At 59.1% G+C, this 17,765-nt stretch overlaps 1 protein-coding gene across 5 annotated transcripts in view; it reads left to right on the forward strand.

Moving 5' to 3' along the window:
- The window catches only part of ACOX3 (acyl-CoA oxidase 3, pristanoyl), a 49,875-nt gene that overhangs the window by 23,061 nt on the left and 9,049 nt on the right, over window positions 1–17,765 (forward strand). For all 5 annotated transcript variants that reach the window (XM_032632216.1, XM_032632217.1, XM_032632214.1 and 2 more), the window contains exons 9-15: window positions 661–843; window positions 2,528–2,650; window positions 4,220–4,340; window positions 6,422–6,544; window positions 6,789–6,902; window positions 11,582–11,697; window positions 17,007–17,181. In XM_032632216.1, coding sequence (XP_032488107.1) covers window positions 661–843; window positions 2,528–2,650; window positions 4,220–4,340; window positions 6,422–6,544; window positions 6,789–6,902; window positions 11,582–11,697; window positions 17,007–17,181 — 955 coding nt within the window. The remainder of the gene's footprint in view (window positions 1–660; window positions 844–2,527; window positions 2,651–4,219; window positions 4,341–6,421; window positions 6,545–6,788; window positions 6,903–11,581; window positions 11,698–17,006; window positions 17,182–17,765) is intronic.

Genomic DNA, 17,765 nt, shown 5'->3' on the forward strand with positions numbered 1-17,765 from the left:
AGAAGCAGCAGGGGGTAAGGGAGGTGCACGTGACCGGATAACTTGGCGAGCCTTACAGGCAGATGTACCCACACGCCGCCGACGGCCCTCAAAGCACAAGCCACCGTTGGAAACAGCGATAAGCGCCTTGCGATTTACGACACGTTCAAAATAGACGCACACGGGCAATTACCCAGTTTCAAAGATCACAGAGGACAGCAGCTGACCATCACACCGCTTAGAATGGTGGTTTGATGGACCGAGAGGAATCCCAGGTGGGGGGTGAGGGGGTGGGGGAAGGAGCCTGGTTTATAAACGAAATGTCGGTGCCAGCCACGCCCTCTGCTTCGGCTCCTGTGTCGCTCTCGGCACGGCTGTCCGGTCCTCGGTGGGACTGGGAGCGGGGCTTCGTACTTCCAGGTGGCCGTTTGCAGGTCTCTGCAGATGGAGCCCCGTCCTCCTGTCACTAGGCATCCTCCGTGCCTCCCCACAGCATCCCGTGATGGGGACGCCGGCCCCCGTGCAGCTTGGCCTCCTGGGCCCAGGGGCCTGTGTCTGGGGCGCCCTGGGGGCAGGGCCTGGAAGTGTTGAGTGAATAGAGGAGCGCCCCTCCACGTCTGTGCCCGTCCCCAAGGCAGCCTGCGGGTCCCAGGTCCGCCCTCACCTGCCTTCCTCCGGCAGGACGCCAGGCAGCACTTCAGCGAGTCCCTGGGCAGCCTGTCCTCCGGCCGGGTCGCCATCGCGGGCATGTCCGTCGTGAACCTAAAGCTGGCCGTGTCCATAGCTCTGCGTTTCTCAGCCACCAGGCGTCAGTTTGGACCAACAGACGAGGAGGAAGTACCGGTGCTGGAGTATCCGATGCAGGTACAGCTTCCGCAGGCGTGAGTTCACTTTCTTCCTGCCCCGCGTGCAGACACACCTCCTCTCTTAGGTCGCCGCACCTGGGTTGCTGGTTGCTGATCAGGTCTCTTCAGGAGTTAACAGAGGGAGTGACAGACACTCACGGGGCAGGAGTGCGGCGTCTGGGGCCACACGTGGTCTCGATAAATGGTCTTTAGTTGAACGGGAGTGTGTACGACCAGCAGGAGGCGCTCTGGTGAGGCCGAGGGAGCAGGTGTGAACGCTCATCCCACCTGCGGGACCCTGAACGTCCAGGCCGCGCTCCAACGCGCTCGTCCCATCCCTGGGAAGTGACCCCAGGACACAGCGGCTGAGGGTGTAGCACTGTTCGTGGTGACGTCCTTTAGCAGAGGGGACGCTCGCCCTCGGGTCCTCCGAGACGAGGCAGCCCTCGATGGCAGAGGTGCAACTCAGGCTGGGCATCACCTGGACGCCGGGGCGGGGCGGGGGACGCATTTTATCACAGCGAGCCCCCACCGGTGCCCCCGCGTCCCCAGCCCTTCTGTGCACACCGTGCAGCTGCCCTGCACACCAGGTGGGCTGGGGATCCAGGTGGGTCCCCGAGGCTCGAGTCAGTGGCTCCTGCCAGAGTCAGCAGCTAAATCGGACCCAGGTCTTGGCCAGTTAGGCCTGAGCAAAGGTGTATCTGAGCGAAAGTTTCAGGAAATTGTAACTGAATCGAAGTTGTTTCTTTTAACACTTCTTTTACTATGGCCGTGAACCTGTTTTAATACCAAATAAACAAGTAAGGGAAAGCCCAGTGCCTGGTTCATTCCGGGCTGGCACGCAGTGTCCACCACACCACCAACCCCGTGGCCCTGGTGAGGTCACGGCACGTCCGACTGTCTGGGCATCAGGCCTGGCTCAGCGGTCACGAGAGCCCACCTGAGCCACATGCTTGGGCTCCTGACCCCAGGTCCACCCCCTCCCTGCTGTGTGTCCTTGGGCAAGCCACTGAACCTCTCTGTGCTCTAGTTTTCTCCTTTGTAAGTTGGGACTGCTGATAATACCTCTCTGTGAGTGGCTGTAAGGATTAAATACGTTAGTGCATGAGAAGCAGTTGGCACCGTGACCACACCCAGGAAACGGCAGGTGACCACGGTGCTGCCGACGGTGGCACCTGTCTCCCAGGTCCTTTCAGGCTCCGCCCCCTCCATCCACGCAACAGCGGATGTGCGCTGGTGAAAGAGACACCCTCCCTCGGCTCTCCACGAGCCTGTTTCCCCGTCTGGCTCTGGGGGCGGTCGCTTCATTCCCCGTAGGCTCCCAAAGCACAGGCATCGCCGGGTGGGCCCCGCGCTCGGGCACGGCCGCCTGGCTTTCTTAGTTCTCTTGTAGATCAGCATTTGCTCTGGCTCAGGGGTCACGTGGATGGGAGAGCGGTGAGGGGGCCGTGCAGGGTGGTGCACGCGGCACAGTTTCTCCTTGAGTGGGGTCGTCAGGGTGGTGCGGGAGACCTGGCCACACTGGAAGAGCGTCGGGGGGCAGGCGTCACGGGGGTGGGTCCGGGAGACGTGCAGGACCTTCTGCAACGAGTGGGGACGGCGGGCAGCGAGTTCCTGGCGCTCCAGCCCCGTCACCCACCCCGGAAGGCAGGCGGGCCCTGGGGGCACTTGGAGGTCTCCAGGCAGGGATTTGTCTGTTTCAGCAATGGCGTTTACTTCCGTACCTGGCGGCGGCCTATGCCTTGGACCACTTTTCCAAATCTCTCTTCCTGGATCTGGTGGAGCTTCAGCAAGGCCTTCTGGGGAAAAAGCGGAGCGCCAGGAAGGTGAGGGTCTCCGCTTTTCTCCACAGCGTTTATCATCCTTTAAATTTCACTGGGGTTGGGCAGTACAGATTCAGCCTTTCTTTCAAAACAACCTCGGTGCGTGGATTCGCGGGGACGGAGGCTCTGTCCGACGTGACCCGTGGACTGTGTCCTCTCGGAGCCCTCGCTGCGATGGGAACGTGTCAGGCACGTGTCCACATTCCCGATTCTCAAGGATGTGCTGACACGTCTCCTGGTTCCCGTCTGTGAGTTCAGCTGCTGTTCTCCTCTTGAGAACGTGATGCTTTTGCAAAATCCACATTACCGGCCCCTCAGTCGATTTCACGGTTCTGATCCCTTTGTAAACAACCCGACAAAGGTCTGAATTCAGCTGACTGGATTTGACTTGACAGGCGGGCTTTGCTCCAGAAATGAGCGTGCAAATCCACTGAGACCGGCCCCTTCGTGGAAAGGGGTCCTCCGCTAATTTCTGTGTGGACGGTTCATGTGTTGTTTTTTTCCCCCCTTACGCTGCCTCCTGGGCAGCGGTGAAATGTGAATCACACCAAGGGCGCCTGAAAACTGGTTAGGAACGCTGCAGATCGGGGTTACGTACCACGCCCTGAAAAGCCTGTATCAAATTAGCACGTTTTGGAATATTCAGCGTAAACATCCAGGAGCCAAGAGGTGGGGCGGGGGAGGCGGGGGGGGGGGCGGTGGCGGGGGGTTGCCGGCAGTGTGCACTGCTGAGCAGTCAGGCCGACGGTGACGACCGTGACCCTGAAGACCGTTTCATCAGGAGTGCAGGGTTACGCGTGTTTTTTCTCCCAAGCGTGAGTCATTGAAACTTTTGCCAGCTGACGATGGAGTTGTCCTGTTAAAAATGTCTTGAAGTGTCATCGAGCTCTGTTCTTTCTGAAACTCAGTGCTTCAACCCAGGTACAGGTTATAGAGTAGCCCTTCTTTGAAGTTGAAAATGCTGGTAAAACACATCACGTTATTTAGCGGGTGTGCGTGTGTGTCTTTCTTGTAATTATTTGCATTGAACATCGAGTCGAGGCGAAAGAGTATTTACTAGACGTGTTAAGGCTGGGGATGCTGGCTGGGCCCTCCGCGCAGTGTGGACCGAGTGGCCATGTCTGTGCAGTCGTCTGGGGCCGCCTGCCACCCTCTCCCCTGGGGGCAGTGTCTCGGCACCGCCTCCCAGCCCTTGGGTTTCTTCTTAGCCTCCGCTGCAAACTTCGTGTAAACGGAGTCATAACGTTATGCTCTTCTGCGATCAGCCTTCCCCGCTCCGCCGCGCTCCGCCTTCCCCACTCCCCCGCGCTCCCACCCCGTGTTTACCGGCCAGGCAGAGCTGTGGTCGTTTATTTTCACTGTCATGAAGTTGTGTGCCTGTACTGCAGGGCATCTGTGTTTACTTGAATCCTGTTTTTTAAACTAAAATTGGGTTTCTTTCCTTTGTAGTTCTCGGGTACCTCGGATTAGACTGGAGGGGACGTAAGCCTCTGAGGCTGTGCTTGAACTGACGCCTGACCTCTGGGGTCAGAGCCTTTTTTCACCTGTTCTCGTTGGCTTCTGTCTCCCAAGGCAGAGCTGGGACGCGAGATCCACGCCTTGGCGTCGGCCGGCAAGCCCCTGGCCTCGTGGACGGCCCAGCGCGGAATCCAGGAGTGCCGGGAGGCGTGCGGAGGACACGGCTATCTGGCCAGTAGGTTTTGGGGACACGTGGGCTGGTCTTCTGTCCTCTCCCGCACCATGTGGCTCACGGCCAGGGGTCGGCAAACGACAGCCTGCTGGCCAAAGGCTGTCTCTGTGGGTAAAGGTTTTTGTGAATAAAGATTTGTTGGCCCCCCGGTCACGCCCATTTGCTTACACACTTCCCGTGGCCGTGTTCCCGCTCCACCCGCCCAGCTGAGCCGTCTCAGCAAAGCCTAAAACATTTACTGGCTGGAACCTTCCAGAGCAGGTTTGCCAACCCCTGCCCCAGTCCAGTCCCTCGGCTCGCCGTCACCCGATGTTCCTCGGTCGAAACCCGGGTGTCACGAAGCAGCGTGGAGACCGAAAACCAGAAGAGGAAGGAGCTTATCTGTTCATCTGAATTGGAACTTTTTAGTTAATGGCTTTGGCAGTAAACTGGCACCAAGTTTTGTTCCGAAGAAAAATTCTGAAACTTAGAAAAAGAGAGTTTGCTTTTATTGACACTGGCAGCTGTTCGGTCATTTGGTGGATGGTGAAGAGAGGGGGAGACCGACAGCCCGGGACCAGATCCCGGCTCTGCCGGTCACGGGCTTCATAGCCTCAGGCAAGCTGCCCACCCTCACTGCCCCTCAGCTTTCTTCTCCGTAGAATGGGACTAATGACAGGATAGCTCGACTGGGGGTTTTGCAACGAGTAAGTGAACTAACCCACATGAAGGGTCTAGCACAGTGTCGGCATAGGGCGTGTGCCCCGTCATTTTGGTCTGTTATTATCATTACTATCGAGGTCATCATCATTATTGCAGCTTACCTGCCTAACTCCCCGTGTGCTAGTCTCTTCAATAACTGATTGGTTAAAGTCTGGTTACTCAAAGAAGGCAACAACAGAGCTGGCAGAGACCTCCTTGACGGTTTATTCCTCCGGAAGCCTTTTAGGAGCTTTTAGTAACTGGGATGTGTCCCAGTTACTCCTCGTGCGGGGGCGGCAGGCAGGGGGGCCCCTTCCCTCCTCCACACTCCGCGTTTACTGACGTGTGGGTAACCGTGGGGCTGCAGACGTTACTCATCCATGTGTTTTGTCCTCTGTGCAATGCTCTTTGTAGTATTTGTTTGTTGTTATAGCTCATATAGAGACGCTATAAATAGTTTAGAAGGAGGAACTTGAATCACGCAGCCCTTCAGACAACAAAAATGACTAAAGGAGGTGTCATCACATAATACAAACAGGGCTGAAGCCAGTGAGGCCCAACTCAGCAGGGAGAAATGTAAAGCCGTTTATCTAGATTTAAGTATCCGTTGCAAATCATTTCTCTAAGGGCACTCTTAGCCCTTCATGTTCAGTGGTCTAACTGTGGCATGGGCAGCAATTCAGAGGAAGACGATCAGGGTGTCATAGGTGACCACAAGCCTCGTGTCTGCTGCCGAACATCTTACACCCTCTTGGGCTGCTCATAGCAATACGTGAGTGTGAGAAGTCAGGGTCCTACCCTTTCTCCCATCTCAGCCTCACGTTTGGAGAACATTCTCCGTCAGAGGATGGAAACCTAGGTGGTGAAGATCTGGGAAGCATACTTCATAAAATCTGCAAAGGAACTGGGTTATTTCGCTGGTAGGAAAGACAAGAGAAAAATGAGAGTTGTCTTCAGATATTTGAAATGTCTCGTGTCCAAAGAAGGGTTCCTTCAGTTGGAAAAGGAAGAAGGGCACCCTCCCGCCGCTCAGGTAGTCAGCTCTGTCAGTGACCCCACTGGAGGGCGCTTTGCCGGGTGACCTGAGAGGCTCACAGTAGGGACAGGGATGCTGATGCCAGCGGATGCTTCTTGAGCACGGCACTGGGGCTTCACGGGGAGCCACCCGCTTCTCTTCCCCGGGGACCTCGTGGGTGTTACCGATATGTCCTTAAAGAGGGAGCAGCTGGACGGAGAGGGCACACCGCGGGTCGGGGGTGGAGTTGGCACTGGGAGCAGGGCGGGAAGTGCTTCATCCGGTCAAGCTGGGCCTGGGACCTCGGAGTCCCAGGTGGCAGCTGGGGGTGGGGGGCACTTCTCACATGTGCACCCCCGGTGACGAGAACGCTGGGGCCTCCTCACAGTGAACCGTCTGGGAGACCTCAGAGATGACAACGACCCGAACTGCACGTACGAAGGCGACAACCATGTCTTGCTGCAGCAGACCAGCAACTACCTGCTCGGCCTGCTGGTGCGCCGGGACCAAGGTGAGGAGGCCGGCGCCCCTGCAGCCCAGTTGGGGGCGGGAGGGTGAGGTTCCCAGGCCCCCTTGAGTGAGCTCTTCTGTCAGGATGGACTCTGGGTTTTGCAGGAAGGAAATGTGTGATCAAGTGGGGACGGACCAGCTTCTGAAGTGATGGGCTGGGGCAGGTGGGGTCCTTCTGCTGGACATCCCCTGGGGTGGGGGTGGGGGGGTCCCTGGCTCCCCCGAGTCACTGGCTGTGCTCCTAGGCGGTGCCCGCATCGAGAGCCCGCTGAAGACCGTGGACTTTCTGGAAGCCTATCCCAACCTCCTTGGGCACAGGTTCGAGGGTTCCAGCCCTGAGGACTGCTTGGACTCCTCAGGTAAGTACACTCCCTCTGTGTCTCCAGGGTGCACTGTGCGTGGCAGGAGCTGGAAGGGCAGCCCATCTGCCAGAGAGCAAGGGGTGCTGGGTCTGCTCCTGGCCCCCCACCGTGTTAACGGTTGTGATTTTAATCGCAAAAACCGCGGTCGAGGTGCTGTGTGTTCCACGGAATGCTGTTAGCAGAGAGCCTTTGGCGTGGCAGGAGGGCACCTGGCTTTACAGAGTGTCTGTGTCCCCCGGGGGCGGGTCGCTGGGTCCTCCGGGTGAAGGAGCCGCCCCCTCCCTTACTCGGAGGATGGAGAGGATGTGACACATCGCAGCATCAGCAGCTGTGGGCACTGGGCGTGCCGTCTCTGGGGGACCCCGCCAGGCTGCACCGCTGCTCACGTCTCCAGGAGAGGAGACCACGGCTGCCCAGTCCACCCCAGTGCACCCCAGTCCACCCCAGTGCGTGTCAGCGGCCGGAGCAGGCATCAGACCCGGGCTGGGCTGACTTGCCAGCCGTCTCTCCTCCATCTTCTTCATCGCCATCATCATCCAGAAACACTGCTGTAGTCATTGCTTCGTCTCCCTCACCGCACTTTGTTACAGCTTTTCTGACAATAACGCACCTCCTTTATCTCCCTTTTTAAAGTGCTAGGAGGACGCAGGGACACACTTGAAGATCTCTTTCTGATGCTTACAGAGCTCCCCAAATGTTGCTCCAGGAAGCCCCTGGAAGTGACCTAATCATTCTAATAACATCAACCCCACCGGAATGTTTTCCCCTAATACTGTCCCCCACTGTAAAATTGGCACGTAAGCACGTGGTCTGCCAGCTTCAGGAGGTGTCCGCTACGCCCGCTGTGCCCCTTCCCCGCTCGCTGGAGCTGTGGACGCAGGAGCTGTGTTGCGCGCCGGCCATCAGGAAGCACGCCAGGGCGGCGTCATCTGTTTTTCCTGTGGGTGCTCTAATTTCTGCTCGTTCCAACAAAGTGAAAACATTTTCTGGAGCAAAGAACGCAAACAAAATTCATTTGACAAAAGGGGCTTGGCATCCAACACTGACGATCGGCAGCCCACAGCCAGCTGTTCGTCTCCAGGGCATTCGATCATGAAATCCCACGTCTCGGGGCCAGCCTTTGTCTCAGCTGCATCTTTGGTAAAAAGTCCATAAATGACATATGACCCTGGGGCTCTGTAGGGCTGGACACTCAAGACCGTTCCAGTATTGAGCGAGGGCTGTCTGCAAGGTCGGCAGATTTTTCCTTCAGGGATTAGAAGGTTTATTTGGAGAGGGAGGGGCCGGGTGGGGCAGCTCTCTGTCTGCTTCCTCTGACTTATGTGCTGAGGATGGGTTTAACAAATGGTCCTGAGTGTTGAGGAGCTGCATGTCGCTTAATAACTGAGGCCCAGTTTTTTCCTTTAGTTGGCTTATTTGCAAAAATATTAAATAATTGCAGTTCAGCGTGTTGGCTGCTCTGACCATTGTGTATATACACAGGACAGTAGGGTTGTGTAGGATCACGTGTTCAGAGGGGTACATGGTGCGGTCAGCACACCGCCCAGAGGTTGGGAGCTCAGGGTCTGCAGTCAGCTGTGTAACCTCGAGCTAGATGCTTAACCTCTCTGAGCCTCGGTTTCCCCTGTAAGGTATCAGGAGGGAATGCGGTACCCCCCGCCCTCGTGGGCGGCTCGCCACCATGAGCTGGGGCCCTCCCTTGGGAATGGTGGGTGCAGAGTGTTTCCCAGGAAGGCGGCTTGCAAGGTGGGTCTTGGAGGTTCAGAGCGGTGCGTTTGGGGAGCAGTGAGCCACACAGGAGCCGTGGGGTGGGCATGGTGGGAGGGCAGGTGGCTCCCACACCTGGGGCTGTGTGCCAGCCGGGGATCTGGGACCAGGTGGCCAAGCCTTGCTTTCTGGGGCGCACCTGGGCCAGAGCCCCACTTTGGAAGGCGTGCTCTGGTGCCGATGCAGAGCAAGGCTGGACTCGGGAGACCAGCCAGGAGACCAGAACCCGGGCAGGGGCAGCACAGGAGAGAGCGACGGGAGCTGGGTGAGGGCAGGGGGGATGGTCGGGGGGATGGTCAGGTGGAACGTTCGATGGAGGGCCAGGTGAGAGACCCCCCGGGGGGTGGGTGCTGGTGAAACTGGGAGTTCAGCAGTCCCACGTTGAGGGCCCGGTGGGTGTGTCGGGGAGCCCCGACACTGAGAGGCCACGCAGGTGGGCAGACCTCGGAGTGATTGACCGTAGTGACAGTGGCCGCCCTGGGAGTGCGCCTGGGTGGGGGGAGCCGGCATGGGGAGACAGGCAGCGCTCAGGGCCTTCGAGGGGTGCAGGGGAGCAGCCGGGGAGCCCCGAGGAGGCCATTTGTGACCCAGGAACCTGGGAGGGACTTGAGGACTGAAGTTGAAGCAGCATTTGTCTTGGGCCTTCAGCAGCCCCCAAGCAAGAGCGTTACCGCCCACCTGTGCCGGTTTCCCCCAGTTTGTTCTCGATGACTCCTCACGCCCCAGACGGACTCTCCGAGTGGCCCACACGCCGCCCGGCCGTGATCGTACCTTTTGTGTGCTCGCTGGGGGCTCCGCCCTTCCGTGTGAACACAGAGCAGTGTGACCCGCTTCTCTGTGAAAAACTAAGGGCTAAAAGTGGAATTTCTAAGAAAAACGTTCCAGCAACTCATGTATCAAGCTTGCTTCTCACTCGGAGCACAGAGCAAACCGTGAACTGGTTGCTGACGTCAGCACGGGGGCTCCACGTGGTGCGGGGCCCTCGGGGAGCCGGGTCACTTCTGCAGAGGGTCGCCTGCCCGGGCAGCGTCTGGGAACAGTCCGGAGGAGCCGCGGTCGCTGTGTCGTGGGATGCTGGGGCCTCTGGCTGGGGTCAGCAATTAGCCTGAGCGGCTTCTGGCCTTGGCGACTTCCTGGGTTTTGTTGCCACGTAAATAAATCATGGAAAATCTGAGTCCCCGTGGCGCCCACCTGTTACCATCTTGGTGACGGTCCATCCAGCAGGAAGAGTTTAGCCACAAAGACCCTGGGACACACATGCGTCAGAGTGGGCCCCGTCGGCATCTGAGCTGGTTTCCAGTGTCCACCTGGCTTTTCAGGGATGTCCTGAAGGGCAGCACCCTGGGCCGCTGGTTTGTGGGTGTCCCGTGGCACAGGACTGGGTGTGAAAACAGCAGGAATGTGTCCTGGACCGAAGCTCACTGCCCCGGTGTGGGTGGGGCCACACTCCCTCCGGAGGCTCCGGGGAGGCTCCCTCCTCATCTCCACAGTTCGTGGGGGCTGTAGGCATCCCTGGGCTTGTGGCCGCGTCCCCCATCTCTGCCTCTGCCTTCGCACGGCCTCTCTTCTGTGTGTGCGCTTCTCCTTTTTCTCATTGGATTCAGGGCCACCCTGATCTAGGATGACCCCGTGTTGTCACGTCATTCCATCTGCAAAGACCCTGTGCCCAAGTAAGGGCACATTCACAGGTTTCAGGGGGTTAGGACATGGATGTGACTTCAGGGGGCCCCGTTCCAGCCACCCCACCTGGCAGGCCCCTGGGAGGGGTGCCTCATCCCGGATCCCCACCCCCACCTCACTGGGCTCCCTGAGAACAGCTGTGTGAGCTCGGGCAGGCTGCTTGCAGCCTTTGAGCCGATTCCTCAGCCCAGTGACATGGATCGTTTGCTCTTTAATGAAGTTCGAAGTTCTCAGCTGTGCTGTGAGGTAACGGATACGACAGCGTGAAACGGTTGGGGGTCTGTAGTAGGACCTGTAGCAGTGGGTACTATGTGTCATCTTCCCAGGGAACGGGCTGTGTGACATCGAAGGAAATCCCAGGTGCCCCGTGCCCCGGCTTTGTGCCCAGACCCAGTTCGGCCCGATCCCACCTGGGAGTCCGGAGCCGAGAGCAGCTGCAGGCCCCGCAGGCCTGGGCGCCCTGGTTCTGGGCCCTCTGCCTGGGTCGGGCGGGAAAGCGTGGACGCAGAGCCACGTGGCCAGGTCACACTCCGCACCCCTACCCCGCTCACTCGCCGTGTGCCTGGGCTCGTCCTCACGCCCTGTGTCCTTCACGGAAGAGGCGGTAGCAGTCCTGCCGGGCAGGCTGTGCTGAGGTCGCCAAGTCCTTGGGAACTAGCGGAGATGTGGCGAGAAGGACCCACAGATGCGGGCGCGGCGTTGGGGCGTGGGGAGGAGGACGGAGGTCTCCCTCCAGCCCCTTCCAGCCCGTCCCTGTCTGTCTACACCCCTGCCGTGGTGCTTCCTCTCTGCGCTTCAGGGCTCTCGGGCGAGGGGGGGCGAGGCCTCAGGGGAGCCGGTGTGAGGTCCAGGGCCCCAGGGCCGGGCTGGCCAGGTGGACAGGGCGCCCCTCCTCCTACCGCCTGCTGGAAAGTCGTCCTGACGTCCGTGCGGATCCGAGTTTCTTCCAGACTGTGTATCCTCATCGTAAATGAGGTGCTTGCCCCCAAAGCGCCTCCGTGACCCTGTGGGCTCCGTGGCTGCTAGAACCGTGGAGAACACGGGCTGGCCTCACAGCAGAGCCAGGAAATACCCTCACCTGCGCCTGTCCCAGCCCGGCCACCACCCGGGCTGTGCCGTGGGCAGTCCCTCGGTTTCCGCACCTGTAAACTGGAGAGCTGAGTTCTCGACAAGGGTGAGACGCCCTACGGTTACATCGGTTACAGTTTTCTCCGTTTCTCGTTTTGAAGTCCCACTGGCGGCATACGAGTGGTTGGTCTGTTACCTGCTCCGCGAGAGTTATCAGAAATTAAATCAAGAGAAACAATCGGGAAGCAACGACTTTGAAGCAAGAAACAACTGTCAGGTACGTGTTTGTTTTAAAGGTTGCTTTTCTAATGATTCGCTCCTAATTCCCGCCCGTCGTGTCCTGGGTGAGCTGCATGTCCTGGTGATGGCAGGCCCTGTTGCTCAGCCCCTGTGACCTCGGGCGCTTGGCCTGACCTCTCCGCACCTTGGTTTGCTGTTGGGACGGTGGCGCCGCCCTTGCCCTGTGTGGAAGAGGTTGTGGGCATCCTATCTAAGGCCCCTGACAAGTGTGTGGCCCGTGGGCCAGAGCTGTGCTGGTTGGCGAGGGGACCCGGGGCTGTGGGAGCCCGTCAGCCACCAGGGTTCCTCCCGCCCAGCAGAGTGACGGCGCGGTGACTCCTGTGAGGTCCCACCCATGCTCTGTCTGCATTGGCTTCCTTAGTCATTGTGCTTCTCTCCAAGGAGGCTTGGTGAGACTGCCCCAAGGGCAGCTCTGGTTCTCACTCTGGGACAGGGCTGCCTCTCGTGTCTGGAATCCCCAGCACGAAAACAGCCACTCTAAACACCTCTTTGCGCGGGATCTGGTCCTGCTGTGGTCCGTGGGCCCCGTGCATCTACAGTGACTGGTGTCGTTTGGGAAAAACGTAGCCCAGGAAGCTTCTAAAACTGGTGTCATCCCTTCTCCTTGGACACTGGGCGATGGAGCCTCCCCCGATAGCCTGGGGCCACGTCTGCCCATCACTTCCGAGGGCCCCGCCCCCCGTGCTGCGAGGGACAGCTTCACCCCCTTGAGCATATGCAGTCAGAGCAGAGCAGGCATCCGGGGACCTGCCGGGCGTGTCTGCCCCAGGAAGGGGGAGGAGCACACCGGGATGGGGCTTCACTGGAAAGGCTCTGACCGAGGGCGAATAAACCGGGACCAAACCTGTGTCTTCAATGAAGTCAGCAGACGTCAAGGTTGGTGAAACCCTAGTTCAGTCCAGGAACCCGAGAGAGGAGGTGTGAACACGATCCTTCCACATGGGCTGGGGCCACAGCACCCTCGGTCACTCGGACACTGACGGCTGCGGAGTCCCTCCTTTCTCTGCATTGTAGCCCAAGACCCCGAAGAGATGGAGGACACAGAGGTCACCCCTTCCCAGCACACCCGAATCCCGCAGAGCTGCCCAGAAGGTCACCACAGGCCTCGTCTGAGCCGATCTGCGACACCGCCATGCCCGCCGGCCTGTGCCCGGCACCTGCACAGACAGACAACAGAACCCGAGTGTGTGGCTTGGTCGTTTGAGAAGGAGTTCACATTTAGACCTTCGACTGAGAACCTGGCAACGGCACTTCAGTGAGCCTCGTGGCAGCATACCCAGCCTGGGTCCAGCCAAGACGGGTGTCCCTGGGGAGAGCCTCAGAGCTGAGGTGCGGCCAGACGGAGTGGCCGTGATGTGTACTGGAAGGCGGCCGCGGGGCTTGGAGGGGAGGGTGACCCGAGAGGGGGTCTGCGTTCTCCAGACCTGGTCTGGATCGCGGAGCATTAAGAGTGAGCGCCGGGTCATCCTGACAGCTGAGAGCACCTCAGAGCCCTGGGACAGACGTTCAGGGTCCTGTGGAGATGTGGTCCCCGCCCGTATGGTGATGGGAGCAGCAGTAGAGCACGAGAGGGAAACTTCAGCGAATGTTTACGTGCCCTCGGCGGGACGAGCTGCTCAAGTTTGACAGGAAACTCAGAGGCTGTGAAAGAAGAGAAAACTGGCAGCTCTGACTACACATACGTTCACCCTTTCTAAATAGCAAAAGATACTACAAGCGAAGTCAGAAGACAGATTCCAGTCTGGGGAAGCATGAGACGTACGTAACCGACGGTAGGAAAGAGTTCCTATAGGTTGAGGGTCAGCCTGTCCCGGAAACCAGCCGCTGGCCCGAGGTGGCAGCCACAGCAGTCGCTGACCATGAACCAGGGCCAGGGATGCGCGGGTCAGAGGACAGTGTCTGATGGACGAGGACTACTCCATGCGCTGTCAGCCGAGGCTGTGAACTACTGTGCCCTCTGGGGGAGGTCACCGGCTGCTTTTGTGAAAATATAAAGCGTGTTCACTCTTTGACTCACCGGGGGGTAGGGGGGGAAGTTGATAAACTTTTCTTTATCTGTTTCTGCTAGTAAGAAGTCCCAAGCATTGAACCCAAGCCAGGTGTGACCCCTGAGTCCAGCTCTTTCTCCCACACTGCACGGCTGATGTCCACGCTTGAATAGTTCAGTTTGTTTTTTGCCTAAAATATTTATTACTTGTTAAAATGCAAATATACTCAGAAATCAGAGCACACCAGAAACTGATACCTGGATCTGAATGTTTTACCTGGGGCTGTAGGTTTAGTGGGGGTGGGGGTGCATGGGAGGGAGGACCCTGGCACTGGGACCAGTGCAGGGAGAGGGGAATGGACCTTCCTGGCCTCACACGTCAGACTGCTGGCCTCTCTGGAGCTTTTCGTGGTTACAGAGCTGCAGAAACATTGAGTATGGAGCAGCTTGTACCATGGGGGGTAGGACCACCCCTGAGTGTTTCTGTCCCCACCACGGCCCCAGAGTGGACACCATAAGGACCCTTTGTGGGCACTGGCCCATGTCTGTTAATAGCGTGGTCAGATCTGCTGGCGGCAAGGACAGGCTGTCCGGGAGAAGCCAAGGACGCGTACTGCGTGTAAGGATTTGGGAGGGAAGTTGAGGACACGGGAGCTGGAGTGAGGCCCTCACTCCTATGCGTGTTCGGGCTGTGTGATTTTGGGGGACCTGTCCGTGCATTGTGGGGTGCCCAGCAGTACGCCAGGCCTGTACCCACTAAGATGCCAACAACACCCCCGAGTCGTGACAACCCAAACTGTCTCCTGACGGTGCCAGATGCCCCAGGGGGCAAACCGGCCCCAGTCAAGGACCCCTGAGTCAGTGGAACCTCCCGTCTGGAGCGGGGAGCTGATGGGAAGCGGAAGCAGATCTGTTCTCTGTGGCTCGTGGAATCTCGCCTCTGCCATGTCTTCCTTCAGACACTTCCTGCCTGCCCACGGCCTGCATCCACGTGACCACCCAGGCCCAGCACGTATGCTGCCCGTGCACCGTGTTCTCCACGGCTATTAATTCAGGTTCCCAGGCAGCAGGGCAGGTGGCCTGACGAGCGGCCAGGAGAGCCAGCCAGCCAGCCCCTGGCGCCCAGTCAGTGGGGCGGGGAAGTAGACGTGGGCTCCTGAGCCCGCTGCTGCATCGGGCGTCCTGGGCACGGAGGTCGCGGTGGGGCGGACCCCCAAAGCCCAAGTCCCCCAGGTGGCTGATGGCCTCATCTGAACATTTCCACGTAGCAGCTTCATGTGTGTCCGAGTCCTGGGACTGAGACAGAGTAGAAGAGCAGCCACCATCACAGAGCAGCTTCTGGGACCCCGAGCAGGTGCTGGACACGTGAGATGCTGTCTGATGCCCCTCCTGGCAGTGCTTGGAGGCTGCGCCCTGACGCCCCCTCTTCTCAGACCAAGAAGCTTGGGCTTGGGGCGGAAACCGCCTGTCCACACGTGCACGTCTGGAAAAGCCGAGTGGATTTGGAATCACTTCCGCGTCAGTGACTCAGAGCTCGGCGGGGCTCAGGACGTGTTTTCTGGGTGGTGAGGTCAGAGGTGGCGCCGCCTTTCCAGGCCTGTACCAGCCGATGCCATAGCTGAAATGGACGTGCGCCGCTTGTACTGGGAAATAAGATGAACGCAATGTGATTTCATACTAGAAAATCCACGTGGTTGAAAAGGAGAGAGTGAAGTGGAGAGCACGGAGAGTTGGGATTCAGTTCTGAGCCCGGCCTCTGGGATTCGCAAGGGCCTCCCGCAGAGCGGAGCCCACGGTGCGTGAGCACGTTTAGGGGTGCGGGTGGTGACTGTAATGACACGCTCTAGCGATGCAGTGAAGCGGTGGACACTGGGGCCAGCCTGCCTGGGTTCAGCTGTGTCTCCACCTCTTGCCCGTTGCGTGACCTTGTTTCATCCGTGGGGTCCGGGGAGGATCAAGTGATAACCTGCTGGCTCTTGTGAGCTTAGTGCCTGGCCTGGGGTGAGGGTGGGGTACTCCCTGCCCACGTCCGTCGTCAGCTTCCCTCCTGTGAGGTCTCCTCACCCAGCCTCCCCCAGCGCTCACCCTCCGAAGCCAAGGGCGCACATACCACAGCGTGTGCGAGAGGGAAGGGGACAAAGCCGCTCTGAAGGCCCCGGGCTGGCCCTCCAGGCCGGACACGGGGACGCAGGATGTGTGCCCTTGCGGCTTCAGAAGCCCAGCGGGGTGTTGGGGTCGGACGAGGCAGACCGGCACGAGGCCGGGGAACCATCCTTCCCTTGAATGTTCTCCTGAGGGCGCCTGGTCTCGGGCAGGCCCTGGGAGAGCCTCGGCCTCGGGAGTGACCAAGGGACAACCCAGTGTTTGCTCTGAATGTCGAGAGCAGGCCTTGAAATCATAGCCCCTGCCCCTTGGCGCCTGCGCCCCCTTCCCCCCGCCCCGGACCGCACTCTGGACCGCAGTCTGTCGATTGCGGTCGATGGTCGGGGGCAAAGTAGGCAGGCACTGAATAAAGGTCTTCACCCTGCCCCGTCCCCGGTCACCTCCCTGCTGGATTATTTTTTTAATTACACAAGCAACACATGCTCATTATAATAAATCAGGGACGCATCTATAATTGTTCTAATAAAAAAGCAGTAAACTGATCAATTAGAGATGCGGAAAGAAAAGCTGACGAGCAAAGCCAATGATTAGCAGCAGACGTTTTGGATATTGGTTAAAAGAGAAAAAGCTGGGACCGAAAGATCCGTGGTGACTTCCTGCTTCCACAAAGCCAGCATCAGAACTCACACGCAAGTAAAACTCGGCTGGGAACGGCTGCACGTCTTGGCCCCTGTTCAGTGGTTGCCTTATTCCTGGACGTGATAGGAGAGTGGGAGAGAAAGGCTGATCTTTAGAAACTTGGGAGGCAGGGGCGTGGCCACGCCCTTGGAGGAGCTGACGTCACTCTCAGGTGAGTCCCCGGAGTAGTCTTGTCCGTGGCCCCGGGTACAAGAGAATTGACCTTGTGCTCTCAGGGAGCCCACCTCCTGGAGACGCCACTGGCCGCGCTGGACAAGCCCGCCGTGCCTGTGTGTTGGCTGTGGGGTCACCCTGCGTCCCAGATGGGACTGAGCCGAGAGAGGTCGCCGGGCCTGAGGTCCAGAGCCACTGCAGCTGGGCTTGTGTTCCTGCAGGCCTTTCCGTGGTGCTTCCCCAGAGGCACTGCCCGGCCCCGTCCGTCCCCTGCTGCATTAATGCTGCTGGCTCGCAGATATTGCTGTGCGTTCCCGAACGCCGTGTGCTGTGTTCTGTTGAAGGTGTACTGCTGCCGCCCCTTGGCCCTGGCATTCCTGGAGCTCACGGTCGTGCGGAGGTTCCACGAGCACGTGCACCAGCCCGACGTGCCATCCCCGCTGCGGGCTGTACTTGGGCGGCTCAGCGCTCTCTACGCCCTGTGGTCCCTGAACCAGCACACGGCCCTGCTCTACCGAGGTGAGCCCCCTGCCCAGGAGCTGGGCGCCCTCCGCTTTACCCAGGAGACTCTGCTTTCCCCGTGTGGTGCTCCTTCCGTGCCATTTTCTGAGCACTCATCACACGTTGAGTGAGGAGCCCAGAGGCCACAAGAAGAAAAGCACAGCAGCAGGATGGCGCCCACAGGGCCGAGCCCGGGTTGCTGGGGCAACACCCCCAGGAATGCCCAGACTGGGGATCCGGGAGGGCTTCCTGGAGGCGGTGATGAAGGGCCTGATTCCTGGAAGACTGGTGGGAAGGGGGTAAACCTGAGTTTCTCAACCTTCATTTTCATTATTATCCCCCAAGGAGCCCTTTTAGGCGTTTTTTCCTAGCCACCCCCATGACGTGTTAGCACTACAGCTACTCTGTGTATCTGTTCACGTTCTGTGCGCACTTCTGGGCTGTGTGAGGAGTATACTTTTCCCCTCCCCCTTGCCGGGAACCCATGTTTTCCCTCTTGGGGCTGGTGTTGCCCCTGGGAGGTGGTGCCCGAGGGCTCCCGGCTAGAGGGAGCAGCAGGGTGTGGGGCGAGGTGCCCACCCACTCCGAGCGAGCGGGCGCCG

Source organism: Phocoena sinus, chromosome 5, assembly GCF_008692025.1.
Source record: "Phocoena sinus isolate mPhoSin1 chromosome 5, mPhoSin1.pri, whole genome shotgun sequence".
Taxonomy (NCBI): domain Eukaryota; kingdom Metazoa; phylum Chordata; class Mammalia; order Artiodactyla; family Phocoenidae; genus Phocoena; species Phocoena sinus.